This window comes from Chelonia mydas, chromosome 19 (assembly GCF_015237465.2).
Source record: "Chelonia mydas isolate rCheMyd1 chromosome 19, rCheMyd1.pri.v2, whole genome shotgun sequence".
In the NCBI taxonomy this organism is placed as follows: Eukaryota; Metazoa; Chordata; order Testudines; family Cheloniidae; genus Chelonia; species Chelonia mydas.
The window spans coordinates 19,423,538-19,438,373 of NC_051259.2; the positions used below are offsets into that span (position 1 = coordinate 19,423,538).

The following is a 14,836-nucleotide window of genomic DNA, read 5'->3' on the forward strand; positions in this document are numbered from 1 at the left end:
AACCATCAGATTGCTGGCACCATGGTAGCTTCCAGGTATCAGCAGAAGGTCCCGGACCAGACTCAACGCTCTATGCGGAATTGACGGTGCCACTGTGGGCCCACGAGTGGAAGAGTGGCCTGGCACGCGTCTCACTGTGCTGCCTTCTCCCCGCTTGTCTTTCTTCTGTATCGACAAGCGCCCTCTGTCAGTGCGCTGCTTCTTCCGCTTCTTCCTCGGCACCAGAGATGATGAACCGTTCTGGGAAGAGCTCCGTCACTGAGGAGTGCTTCGCACCAATGCTGAAGTACTTGGTGCCAAATGGGAGCAGCTTGGCTCTGAGACTGGTCTGAGGGCAGCTTCTATGAGGATATCCTTCAGCCTAATGTCTCTGTCCTTTTCAGTGCAGGGTCTGAAGTCCTGGCAGATCTGGTACTTGTCCCTCACATGAGTTTCCCCCAAGCAATTTAAGAAGCTGGAGTGCGGGTCTCTCATGGGCAGAGGTTTGCCACAGGAGGCACAAGGTTTGAAGCCCAGGGACCACGGCATGCCCAGCCCCTGGGGCACAGTCGTCCCTTGACGATAGGAACTAACTGTATACACTAACACTGATTACAAAAAACTATATACGCTAAACTATGATAACTGCCAATGAAACACTGAGATGAAAGACTTGCAGGAGCAAAAAGAGTTATTCCAGCAAACGTCACGGGAGGAAAGAAGGAACTGAGAGGGTGTGGGGCCAGCAGCACCCCTTCTACTGGCACACAAGCATGTAGCTCCAGAGGGTGCTAGGGCTGCCCAACAGATACCCGTGGGGGAAAAATCTCTGGCAACAGTGCACACGGCACACATGCACTCTAACATGGAATGGACACGAACAAGCACTTGAAGAACAATCTCTTTGTGAAATGCCATCTAGGGAAGGTGTGCGATGATGGCTCCTAACTCACTGGCTCTCCTGGCCGAAGCAATGCTCACTATGAATGGCCATCTTCATGGACAGTTAGGCTATGGTACAGGTTGCCATAGGTTCGAAGGGTAGTCTGGTGAGCGTTGACAGGACAAGGTTAAATTCCACTGAGGAGTAGGTTTAAGGGTCAGTGGGAAGGTTCTGATAAAGCCCTTCATAAATATATGAGTTGAGTGTGTAAAGATGGAACTCTTCTCCAGAGGGATGAAGGCACTAACTGCTGCTAGATGTACCTGCACTGAACTAAGAGCTAGACACGTATTCTTCAAGGATAGGAGTGCCCATGGTACCTAGCAAACATTGGTGGAGTTGTGCCCAGTCCAGAAAGTGCCTCCATTTGGCTAGGTAGCAGGGTCTTTTCTACTTTGGTTAAGGGTTTCCTGAATGGGGGCAGAGCATGAACATTCTATTTCCAATGCCCATCCAAACATCAGACTGTGAGGTGAAGTGAGCGTGGGTTGGGGTGCTTGATTTTCCCCCAGTTCTTGGTTAGGAGATCAGGAAATGGGCAGATCCTGATAGATTCGTGGGCGGACATCATTAGAAGTTCAGTGAACCAGAACTGTCTGGGCCAGTAAGATGTTAGGAGAATGATGGTGGCTTTGTTGTGGCGTACTTTCCCTATGACTTGTGGGTGTAGGGGGATGGAAGCAAAGGTGTATCTGGGGCCATCCATCCAAGAAGTAGGAGAGCATCACTCTGGGAGTCATGACCCATGGCTCCCCTGGAACAAGATATAGAAAGCTTTCTGTTTCTGTTTACCCCACTGTGTAAATATCACGGTTAGGACTGTGCATGAATCTGCCATTTGTGGTCTGTAGAGAAACTTCTGCTTCGTTTGCTGGAAGGGAGCTGTGAATATCCAGGAGGTAAGCAACCTGTATCATGATGTGGTTCCTGACACACCAGTTCAAAAGTCTGACAGCTTAAAGGTAGAAGGGACAAGATCTTGCTCGTCCCTGTTTGTTTATATACACCACGGTGATGATATCGTCCAACATTATCTGTACATGGAGCAAGCGTATGAGGGGAAGGAAGGCCTTGCACCCTAGGCAGACTGCCCTCAGTTCCAGTAAGTTTATATGTAGCCTGGCCTCTTGTGGGGTTCAGGTACCCTAAGCAGGGTGGTAGTCCCGATGAGCACCCCACCCAATGAGAGAGGCATCTGTCACAGTGGTGGTCCTGAGTGTGGGAGAGTTGAAAGAAGTCCCCACTATGACCTTTTCTGAGTTTGATCACCAAGCGAGGGAGGTGATAACGCTAAAGGGAACAATCACCTTGAAGTCAATGTGATCCCTGTTTGACTGGTAAATCAAGTGGAGCCAAGCTTGCAGACACCGCAAGTGGAGTCTGGCGAACTGCATCACAAAGGTTCATACGGCAATGTGATCTACAGAAAGAGAGACCTGTGCACTGTGCATGGTGATGCAGGAAATCAGGTTGCTCATCGTGTAAAATCTGTCTGCAGGGAAGAATGCTCTTGCTCCTTTAAAATGTATTGTCCTTGTGGGTGACACTATGGACTTTTCTTCATTTATTCAAATGCATAGGGGTGCAAGAAGTTACACAAGAAACCGGCCTAAGTCATCCAAGTATGGAAAAGCCGAATAGCCCTGGCGCCTCCTCTGGGCTGCTACCACAGATAAAACATTCATAAATACCCTTGGAGCTGTAGCAAGCCCAAAGGGGAGGACCCGAAATTGACACGGTTGTTGGCTAACTGTAAAATGCAGGAAGTTTCTGTGTGATGTGTGAATGTACACATGGAAATACACATCCTTCATGTCTAGAGATGCAAAGAACCACATCCCTTCCTGAAGAAAGGGGATTATAGATGATAATGTAATAGTCTGGAATTTCAGCTTTGGGATAAAGATGTTGAGTTGCCAGACATCCAGGATAGATCTCCCTCCTCTGACTTTTTTTGGAATTAGGGAATATGTGGGTATAACCCTCTCCCTTGATACTGAGGTGGGATGCACTCTATCGCCGCTTGATGTAAGAGGGAATATGCCTCCCTTTAAAGAATCAACTCTTGAGAGTGGTCCCTGAAGGGGATTTGTGAGAAGGGAAGGAGAGAAACTCTGTGGAGTATCACTAATGGATAATCTCCAGGACTCAAGTGTCTATGGTGATCTTGTTCCAGTTGTGGGCGAATTGTATAAGACAGCCCCTAACGGTGATAGGAGAAAAAGTGGGTGGTATCTGTGGTGGTACACAGGTCCTGACCTGTATGTCAAAAATGGCCCTTGGCCAGCAGTTGGGAGTGACTGGAGCCTATGGCAGTAGAGGGAGCAAAGAAACGGGGCCTCTGAATCCTCTGGTGCAGAGGCTGAGCTGGACACTGGTAATAGGGTGTATGAAAAGGTGTTGACCTCGGTCTAAAGGGCTGCCTCTAGTGTTTCTTCCTCGGGGCTGTAGTAAATCCAGAGGGAACACAGAGTAGATCTTTAGTCCTTTAGTAAGTGCAGGGAGTTGTCTTATTAAAAAGGTTGGATTCATTGAAGTGGAGATCTTGCATGGTGTTTAGGACCTCTCTAGGAAACCCTGATGACTGTAACCACAAGTCCCTCCTCATGACTAGTCCTGTGGCCAAAGTTCTGTACATTGTGTCTGCAGAATCTATTGCAGGCTGAAGGGCCACCTTTGCCTTCATCTAAAAGAGACTGAAACTGGACTCGGTCTTCCATGGGAAGTTTATCTTGGAAGTCTGCATGCCTGGAGTAGTTATTAAATGTCGTATTTTGCTAACAAAGCGTGGCAGTTAACAGTATAAAACTGCAGACCTGCATAGATCTTCCTTCCCAGGAGATCTATTACTGGGGTGGATTTCTGGTAGTATGATTGAGCTCCTTCTGTACTGCCGAGTTTGGGGTAGGATGGGAAAATAAAAAGACAGCTCCTTTGACAGGAACAAAGTATTATCTCTTGGCCCTTTTCAGTGTAAGGGCACAGGATGCTAGTGTGTGCCAGGTTGCTCTGGCTTCCTCTAGTATAGCCTCGTTAAGCGGAAGGGCCACCTTATTCAGTCCCTGCAGTTGCAAGATGTACAGGAGCCAGTGCTGAGGATTCTGAACCTCCTCTAATGGAATCTGTAGATTGTTTGCGACTCTCTGTAACAGCGCCTGGTACTGTCGGTAGTCGTCTGACGGAGAAGGCGATGAAGGAGTGACTGCATTGTCCGGAGATGAAGAAGAAGCCTCTGTTGGAACCATTGCTGGTTCTTCCTCCTCGTTCACCAACAGAACCAGTTGGTGAGAGGAAGAGGAGTGGTACGACTCCTGAGAAGGCCCCAGATGCCTGCCATATCAGGCCAGAAGGAGGGACCCATCAGTTGTGGGGGACCCTAAGGGAATGAGTACAAGCGGTCACTACGGGGGGTCATAGCTGGAGAGATGGTGAGCATAGCTTCTCAACCGGTACAGTAACTCCTCGCTTTACGTTGTAGTTATATTCCTGAAAAATGCTACTTTAAGCAAAACGATGTTAAGTGAATCCAATTTCCCCATAAAAGTTAATGTAAATGGGGGGTTAGGTTCCAGGGAATTTTTTTTCGCCAGACAAAAGGCTATATATTTTTTATTATATATATATATATATATATATATATATATATATACACATACACACACACACACACACACACAGTATACGTTTTAAATAAACAATTTAATACTGTACACAGCAGTGACGATTGTGAAGATTGGTTGAGATGGTGAAGTCAGAAGGTGGAAGAGGGTGGGATATTTCCCAGGGAATGCCTTACTGCTAAATGATAACCTAGCACTCGGCTAAGCCCTCAAGGGTTAACACATTGTTGTTAATGTAGCCTCATACTCTACAAGGCAGCATGAATGGAGGGAGGAGAGACAGCATGGCAGAGAGAGAGAGAGAGATGTGTGTGAGAGAGAGAGATGCACACGGCCCCTTTAAGTACGCTGACACCGCTCTAAGTATACTGGCTTTTTAAGTAGATCAGCAGGTTGAGTCAGCAGCTTCTGCCAGCAAGCTTCCTCCATCCTGAGTCCTGTCGTGTCCGTCCGTCCCCACTCTATGGAGATGGGGTACAGGAGTGGGAGGAGGGGGACACCCTGACATTAGCACCCCTCTTCCCACCCCGCCCCCCGGCACAGCAAGCAGGAGGTTCCTGGGAGAAGCTCCAAGGCAGAGGGCAGGAGCAGCATATGGCAGTGGGGGGAGGGACAGCTGAACTGCCTGGCAATTGATAGCCTGCTGGGCAGCTGTTGCACAGGGAACTTAGGGGAGCGGGGAGCTGATGGGGGGCTGCTGGTCCACCCTGGTTCCAAGCCACTACCAGCTAGTTCCAACGGGCTGCTCTTTCTGCAAGCAGTGGACGAAGCAGGCAGCTGCCAAACTACGTTATAAGGGAGCATTCCACAAATGTAACAACGTTAACCGGGACAACTTTAAGGTGAGGAGTTGCCGTAGTTGGGAATCCCGTACGTCCACGGAGACCCTGGTACAGCTATCTCCTCTGATTCCGAGGACTGTTCCATCAGTAGTGGCAGTACCATTGATACTGGGGCACTCCTGCCTCATGGCTGGAGATGCAACTGCTCCACGGACATTGGTATAGATTCCTCCTCTGCAGTAAAGACCTCCCTCAGGAGGACAGGGTCAGAAAGGAGTGGAGACTGTGGATAGGGGAGGAATACATCCTCTGATGTTAAGTAAGTCTCTGAACAGCATGGGGTCCAAGAAGTTCCAGCAGCCATGTCTGAAGGACCCAACTCCTCTGTTGCAGCTGAACCATCATTAGATAAACAAGGTGGTGTTGATGACAGGTCTGGATCGGCACTCGTAGATGGAATTGGCAAGCATTTGTGCTTATGCTTCAGTATCGCAGTCACCATGGGAACAAGGTGGATCTCTCCTTTTGCATGCCTTGCCCTCTAACCAGGGGGTCTTTGGCAGAGGCAGTTCCATGGGTTCTGAGCACAATGTCTTACCTGACTTGGACCAGCTCAGGGAAGGATTGTGTTTCGTATGGACAGTCCACTGTGGGGATCTATTCTTGTGCCCATCAGAGTGTCTTCTACTCTCAAGGGGAGCCCTGGAGGAAGAGTCCTGAGGCTTCAGCGTTAGAGGCTCTGCTCCAAGGCACATGCTTGGAGGGGCATTATTGGTCAGTTAAGACCAATGGAGAGGGAGGTCTCGCTGGCCCGGATCAGAGTGGGGCTTCATAGCCTCCCCCATCAGGTACTTTCTTAGGTGAAAAAAGAAAAGGAGTACTTGTGGCACCTTAGAGACTAACAAATTTATTTGAGCATAAGCCTTCATGAGCTACAGCTCACTGCATCCGATGAAGTGAGCTGTAGCTCATGAAAGCTTATGCTCAAATAAATTTGTTAGTCTCTAAAGTGCCACAAATACTCCTTTTCTTTTTGGGAATACAGACTAACACGGCTGCTACTCTGAAACCTTTCTTAGGTGAAGCTCCTAGACTTCTCGAGTTCTGGGTGGAAAGGCTCAAGAGATACTGCACTTAGCAAAGTTGTATGCCTCACCCAGACAGTACAAGCACCGTTGATGTTCATCACAGATGGAGAAGGAACAAGGGCAGGAGATGCAATTCTTGAATTTCCCTCAACCAGGGGAGGAAAAACGACGCTATAGTAACTACAAATTTAAACTGCTAAACTAAGAGATAAAACTATTTACAAATACTTTCTACTTTAGAGGTTATGCACAGAATGGAGGAGGACATGTTTCTGACTCAGGCCATGTGGCAGTAAGAAGGAACTAGAGAGGCATCAATCCGCACTGCCTCTTACACCCTCAGTTAAGAGCATGAGGGGAGCTACTGTGCATGTGTGGGTCAACGGACACTGATTCTGAAGAATTTCTGGATTTGCGTGCATGGTGTGCATGCACACCCACGTGTGGAATAGACATAGATACCATGACTCAAAGAACTTACTTTGGGGGTAAAGTCTGGACTGATACAAAGAACAGCACAATATATTGCGATTTCAGAGAAAAGTTGCCCACTTCAGACACTACATGCAGAAGTTATAGCCATCATAAAGGCTACTTTGACACAAAGAAAGTGCAAAATCAGTGACAAAGGTCTGACTAGTAGTATGGCAATTGTATCTATGATGAGGTTTCACTGTGTCGCTCAGTATTTCCTGAAGATTAATCAGAGATGACTTTCTCAGAAAGCACTTGGGATGAAGAAGAAAAATTCACTTACGCTCCTATTATCAAATAGAGATTGCTGAGGGCTGTTCCTGGAAAGCAGTTTCAAGTGTATGGCCAGCCGTTCTTCCAGCCATTCTAACGCAAGGATTTTTGCGAATTTTGGGTTGATGTTTTTTGCACTGTACCCAGTCACTGAATTTAAACCAGTTTTTGGCATATTCTGCATGAAGAGATTTCTTGGATGCCTGCAGGGTCTCAGCTACTTTCATGGATTTGCCTGTTTCAGGACAGCTAGTTCACAGCGAAGAGGTGAGATGAACAGAGAAAAGGATATTAACACCCTCTTTGCAAGTACCTAGCTGGGGAACAAATATTTGATAATGGACTCTTATCTAGCAGACAAACGCATAACATGATTGCACTGGGAGCTCATGCTCAGTTGATTATCCACCATAACCCCCAAAGCTTTTTCAGAGTCACTGTTTGGGCAAAGCCTATATTCTTTGTTCTGAGATGAATATATTTACATGCCGTTGGAATCTATATATATATATTTTGATTATATTTACTGTTAGAAAAAACTCCTCCACCATTTCCAACCCCATGAACCTGGCTGCCTTTCCAAATACAGTTTGTGATCCAGAGGCCACTCTCACTAACATTACATAATATAAACACTGATATTCTTAAGGTCATTTTAATGCAAAGTGGGAGCTGAAAGTAGCAAGAGAAGTCAGTAGGGCTTGTGGGGGTGGAGGAAAGAGGCAATTTAAAACTTCACTGCCCTGTTGCCTTTCCCCCCACACTAGGGGAGAGACAGGCCAAGGGGATAGTAGGAAGTGAGGCAGGAATGTAGGGAGTTACAAGTTCTGACTGCTTTTGCAGCTATTGTATCTTACTTCATTCTGGTGTCTGCAAATACAGTACTCTGCAGAGAAATGACCGTGCAACAAACAAATATCTCCAACAGCCAGAGATGGGACGCTAGAAGGGGAGAGCTCTGAGTTACTCCTAGGTATCTGGTTGGTGGGCCTTGCCCACATGCTCAGGGTCTAACTGACGGCCAGATTTGAGGTCAGGAGGGAATTTTCCCCTAGTTAGATTGGAAGAGACTCTGGAGCGTTTTCACCTTCTTCTGCAGCATGGGTCACTTACTGATTTGAACTATCGTAAATGGTGGATTCTCTGTAACATGAAGTCTTTAAATCAAGATTTGAGGACTTCACTAACTCAGCCAGAGGTTATGGGCCTACCAGAGGAGTGGGTGGGTGAGGTTCTGTGGCCAAAATGTGCAGGTCAGAGTATATGATCATGATGGTCCCTTCTGGCCTTAAAGGCTAAACAGAAAACAACATAACTCATTGACTATAAGTAAAAATTGAGAGAGAAAAAAACAACGAATGGGACAAACAAAAAGCATCCAGCAGCCATTTTACCAGAGAACATTTTCTTGCAACAGCCCTCAAATTTCAGAAAACAAAATCAGTAAAACTGCATTTCTGTACTGATTGTCACAGGAGTCATAGATTCCATGACTTTCAATTTAAAAAATAACCCTGGCTTGATGTTTTGTGGGTGTGTGTGGCTAGATGGATGCAATAGTAACAGCTAGACCTACACAGCTACCAAGTGAGAGACTGGGATGCAGGGGAAACTAAGACAGCAGGAACTCTTTAAAGCGCTAGTGCTTTGTCAGGTAGTCATGGGATTGAGTCAGGAATGGAGTAGGTGCTGCAAGGCTCCAATGATGGGCACCAACAAATTTAGCAATTTTAAAATAGTCTTAAATAGTAATTAAATGTGAAATTATTGTAAATTATTTTTACTGAAAATAAAAACAGGCTATTTTGAATAATGCAACCTATGCATTGGGATTTTTACTAAAAATTCATGATTTTCCTTTTTTCACTTTGACCAGCGGGATCGCTTATTTATTATTTGCATTGCAGTAGTGCTTTACACACTGCAGTCAGAGATTGTGAGGCTTATTGCAATTTACCATGACAAATCACTAACCTGAATAAATCAAAGAGAAATAACAAACTAGTCATCAGAAACCTCAAACTATTCCCTGAAATAACAACAAATTAGCAAACAGTATGATATTCAAATGTATATCTTTTTAAGAGGCCATTTCACAAAGCTAACTTTTACCTCATTATAAGGTGAAAAAATGAATTGGAAAATAATCATCAGTCCTATCAGGGTGGGCTGAGTCTCATAGAAACCAAATGCAGCAAAGAGTTCTTTCTGACCAATTAATACTGCAAACAAAAAGAAGCAGAGGAAGGAGTTCATCTAGAAAGAGAGGAAACAAAATATTCCCATTAATATGACCCTTTCAGCTATCCACAAGATTATTGCTTAAATGCTTATTACAGAGGTGCTCAAAAGCAGGGGTTCTGCTGAAAAAACTGATCATGTAATTAAACACTGTATCATAATGCATATGCACAAGGGCCCAAATTAAGGGTTCACAGGCAACTTATTTCTGACATTTCCTAACTTTCAAGTACCTGACTTTGCAACCTTAATAATGTTCTTTTAATGTAGTTTTCTGTGTGTAATTATGAATAAAGTCTGTCCATTATGCCTCTCTGCCAACGACTAGGCTGGCTTTATACAGACATGATGGTAATATACAGACACAGGCAGTTCCTGTGAAAATTTCTAAAGCAGGATTCTGTGACAACTTTACAGATCTGTTCAGAGTAAGTGTTATGTGTGTAATGGGCAGCATGCCAGAAGGCACAGAGATGTTTGCATGAAAAACTGACAGTGCAGAAGAGGTGAGGGGCTTGTTATAAGAAAGAGTGGAGAAGACATAGGGAGGGACAGATTTGTGAAGGTTCTTGAAGAGCCGGTCAAGAAGTTTGAACGTAATGCAGTGAAATGGGAGAACCAGTGGACAGATTGAAAGAGGGAGGTGATACAGTCCAAGCAATGGTCCGACAGGATGATCTTAGCAGCCGAATTTGGGCAGGTAGGGAGCAACATGGATGTTAAAGTGTGACATACTATACCTTGGGGGAGTGTCCTGTAACCCCCATATTCCTCATTTATACATAATTGTGATCTTGCATATAAAGCATGCCATGTAAGATATCAGGGGAAAGGTTATGATCTGGTGAAAGTCACTGTTCTGTCTAAACATGTATATCATTAGTGCATATGAAGTTATGAGATTGTGTTGTATGGTTGTCAGTAAAACATGCTGTAAGTTGGGGAATCGGCCAGATACTAGCTCCCCAGAGACAACAGCAAGGAATGTAACCAATGCCCGGGCGGGTGCCACAAACAACCATCAATAGCCATAGTCCAGCAAGGGAGTGACAATTCAATGATTCATCTGCATAAGACCACACCAGGGGAATTGCTCAACCTTGCTTGGGGACTCAGCAATGCCTACCAGACATGCCTGGACTTTTGTTCTCCAAGCACATGGGATGGAGGGTATAAAACAGAACACAGGGGCCCTGTGCTGGGTCTTTCTTCTTCCCCCATCTATGCTTCAAGCAACAAGGACACTGAGAAAACTGAAGAGTCCGACAGTGGAGACTGGCCCAAGTTTAAGGACTGTATATTAAGGACTGCAATATCCAATGGGGTGAGAAAAACTGCCTAATCTAGATCAGGGGTAGGCAACGTATGGCACGTGTGCCAAAGGCGGCAGGTGAGCTGATTTTAAGTGGCGCTCACACTGCCCGGGTCCTGGCCACCAGTCCGGGTGGCTCTGCATTTTAATTTAATTTTATATGAAGCTTCTTAAACATTTTAAAAACCTTCTTTACTTTACATACAACAATAGTTTAGTTATATATTATAGACTTATAGAAAGAGACCTTCTAAAAACGTTAAAATGTATTACTGGCATGGGAAACCTTAAATTAGAGTTAATAAATGAAGACTCGGCACACCACTTCTGAAAAGTTGCTGACCCCTGATGTAGATGCAAGAATGCAAGAAGCCTGGGAAACAAGCAGGGAGAACTGGAAGTCCTGGCACAGTCAAGGAATTATGATGTAATCGGAATAACAGAGACTTGGTGGGATAACTCACATGACCGGAGTACTGTCATGGATGGATATAAACTGTTCAGGAAGGACAGGCAGGGCAGAAAAGGTGGGGGAGTTGCACTGTATGTAAGAGAGCAGTATGACTGCTCAGAGCTCAAGTATGAAACTGCAGAAAAACCTGAGAGTCTCTGGATTAAGTTTAGAAGTGTGAGCAACAAGGGTGATGTCTGCTATAGACCACCGGACCAGGGGGATGAGAAGGACAAGGCTTTCTTCCGGCAACTAACGGAAGTTACTAGATCGCAAGCCCTGGTTCTCATGGGAGACTTCAATCACCCTGATATCTGCTGGGAGAGCAATACAGCGGTGCACAGACAATCCAAGAAGTTTTTGGAAAGTGTAGGGGACAATTTCCTGGTGCAAGTCCTGGAGGAACCAACTAGGGGCAGAGCTTCTCTTGACCTGCTGCTCACAAACTGGGAAGAATTAGTAGGGGAAGCAAAAGTGGAGGGGAACCTGGGAGGCTGTGACCATGAGATGGTCGAGTTCAGGATCCTGACATAAGGAAGAAAGGAGAGCAGCAGAATACAGACCCTGGACTTCAGAAAAGCAGACTTTGACTCCCGCAGGGAACTGATGGGCAGGATCCCCTGGGAGAATAACATGAGGGGGAAAGGAGTCCAGGAGAGCTGGCTGTATTTTAAAGAATCCTTACTGAGGTTACAGGAACAAACCATCCGATGGGTAGAAAGAATAGTAAATATGGCAGGTGACCAGCTTGGCTTAACAGTGAAATCCTTGCTAATTTTAAATACAAAAAAGAAGCTTACAAGAAGTGGAAGGTTGGACAAATGACCAGCAAGGAGTATAAAAATATTGGTTAGGCATGCAGGAGTGAAATCAGGAAGGCCAAATCACACCTGGAGTTGCAGCTAGCAAGAGATGTTAAGAGTAACAAGAAGGGTTTCTTCAGGTATGTTGACAGGTTTCAGAGTAGCAGCCGTGTTAGTCTGTATCCGTAAAAAGAAAAGGAGTACTTGTGGCACTTTAGAGACTAACCAATTTATTAGAGCATAAGCTTTTGTGAGCTACAGCTGTTAGTCTCTAAGGTGCCACAAGTACTCCTTTTCTTTTCAGGTATGTTAGCAATAAGAAGAAAGTCAAGGAAAGTGTGGGCCCCTTACTGAATGAGGGAGGCAACCTAGTGGCAGAGGATGTGGAAAAAGCTAAGGTACTCAATGCTTTTTTTGCCTGTCTCCACGAACAAGGTCAGCTCCCAGACTACTGCACTGGGCAGCACAGCATGGGGAGGAGACGACCAGCCTTCTGTGGAGAAAGAAGTGGTTCGGGACTATTTAGAAAAGCTGGACGAGCACAAGTCCATGGGGCCGGACGCGCTGCATCCGAGAGTGCTAAAGGAGTTGGCGGATGTGATTGCAGAGCCATTGGCCATTATCTTTGAAAACTCATGGCAATCGGAGGAGGTCCCGAACGACTGGAAAAAGGCTAATGGAGTGCCCATCTTTAAAAAAGGGAAGGTGGAGGATCCGGGGAAACTACAGGCCAGTCAACCTCACCTCAATCCCTGGAAAAATCATGCAGCAGGTTCTCAAGGAATCAATTCTGAAGCACTTAGAGGAGAGGAAAGTGATCAGGAACAGCCAGCGTGGATTCACCAAGGGCAAGTCATGCCTGACTAATCTAATTGCCTTCTATGATGAGATAACTAGCTCTGTGGATGAGGCGAAAGCACTGGACGTGTTATTCCTTGACTTTAGCAAAGCTTTTGACATGGTCTCCCACAGTATTCTTGCCAGCAAGTTAAAGAAGTATGGGCTGGATGAATGGACTATAAGGTGGATAGAAAGCTGGCTAGATCATTGGGCTCAACGAGCAGTGATCAATGGCTCCATATCTAGTTGGCAGCTGGTATCAAGTGGAGTGCCTCAATGGTCGGTGCTGGGGCCGGTTTTGTTCAATATCTTCATTAATGATCTGGAAGATGGCATGGACTGCACCCTCAGCAAGTTTGCAGATGACACTAAACTGGGAGGAGTGGTAGATACGCTGGAGGGTAGGAATATGATACAGAGGGACCTAGACAAATTAGAGGCCTGGGCCAAAAGAAATCTGATGAGGTTCAACAAAGACAAGTGCAGAGTCCTGCACTTAGGATGGAAGAATCCCATGCACTGCTACAGACTAGGGACCAAATGGCTAGGCAGCAGTTCTGCAGAAAAGGACCTAGGGGTTACAGTGGACAAGACGCTGGATATGAGTCAATAGTGTGCCCTTGTTGCTAAGAAGGCTAACGGCATTTTGGGCTGTATAAGTAGGGGCATTGCCAGCAGATCGAGTGATGTGATCGTTCCCCTCTATTCGACATTGGTGAGGCCTCATCCAGAGTACTGTGTCCAGTTTTGGGCCCCACACTACAAGGACGATGTGGAAAAATTAGGAAAGCGTCCAGCGGAGGGCAACAAAAATGATTAGGCGTCTGGAACACATGACTTATGAGGAGAGGCTGAGGGAACTGGGATTGTTTAGTCTACGGAAGAGAAGAATGAGGGGGGATTTGATAGCTGCTTTCAACTACCTGAAAGGGGGTTCCAAAGAGGATGGATCTAGACTGTTCTCAGTGGTAGCAGATGACAGAACGAGGAGCAATGGTCTCAAGTTGCAGTGGGGGAGGTTTAGGTTGGATATTAGGAAAAACTTTTCCGCTAGGAGGGTGGTGAAGCACTGGAATGCGTTACCTAGGGAGGTGGTGGAATCTCCTTCCTTTGAGCTTTTTAAGGTCAGGCTTGACAAAGCCCTGGCTGGGATGATTTAGTTGGGGATTGGTCCGGCTTTGAGCAGGGGGTTGGACTACATGACCTCCTAAGGTCCCTTCCAACCCTGATATTCTATGATTCTATAGATGTTACCCAGTCTAATAGGGTTGAGAATTTAGACTGCATGCTTATATTTTCTTTTGGTAACTAGCTCTGACTTTTTGCCTATCACTTATAATCACTTAATTTGTTTAACTGTTTATTTTTACCAGTGAGTTTGCCTGAAGAGCAGTGCAAGATGGCATATTTCTCAGGTACAAGGCTGGGAATTCAGGGCGGATTTGGCTGGTGCCTTTCCCTGTGCGATCCATGAGTGACTCTGGGAGCATTCATGCAATCTAGCTCGGTGTGGGACTCCACATGCTGTTGTGCTGCGCGATATCAGGGCCTGGAGGGGTTTGCTGCTTGTCACTAGCAAGGCATTGTGAGAGATAGCCCAGACAGGAGAGATAAAGGAGCACAGCAGTCCCACAGTCCCACGCTGCACCCTGGGGATCCTGTTACATAAAGAAGCGAGAGAAAAAAGTTACAACAGACAAGGTGGAGATGATGAGCACCTGGGTGACAGTTTTAGCTGTGTGGATAAAAATAAAATTCCTGAAAGGAAGAAATGGAGACTGATCCCAAGTGGCAACCTGACAGTGACATCTTAATGTGGAACATCTGCAGTGACCAAGATAAAGAAAGCAGCCAGTGTGCTGTCCCCTTGGATGGGACAGGAGACAATACCAAAGAACGCTCGAAAACTGTCATTTAGACTGCCAGGGAGAAAACATGAGCAAATTTGATGGATTAAGGGATGATTCCCGAATGCTGGGAAGGGAACTCAGGATAGGGTTATTGCTGGGATCTTCAAAGATTTTTCCAGC

General features: G+C 45.9%; 1 protein-coding gene across 6 annotated transcripts in view; it reads right to left on the minus strand.

Annotated features, from left to right (window-relative positions):
- ZMPSTE24 (zinc metallopeptidase STE24) overlaps nucleotides 1–14,836 on the minus strand; it is a 110,205-nt gene that overhangs the window by 6,297 nt on the left and 89,072 nt on the right. For 5 of the 6 annotated variants that reach the window (XM_037881566.2, XM_037881572.2, XM_037881568.2 and 2 more), the window contains one exon: nucleotides 9,272–9,415. The exons of the other annotated variant lie outside the window; for it this stretch is intronic. In XM_037881566.2, the coding sequence (XP_037737494.1) occupies nucleotides 9,272–9,415 (144 nt within the window). The remainder of the gene's footprint in view (nucleotides 1–9,271; nucleotides 9,416–14,836) is intronic. 6 annotated transcript variants of the gene reach the window in all.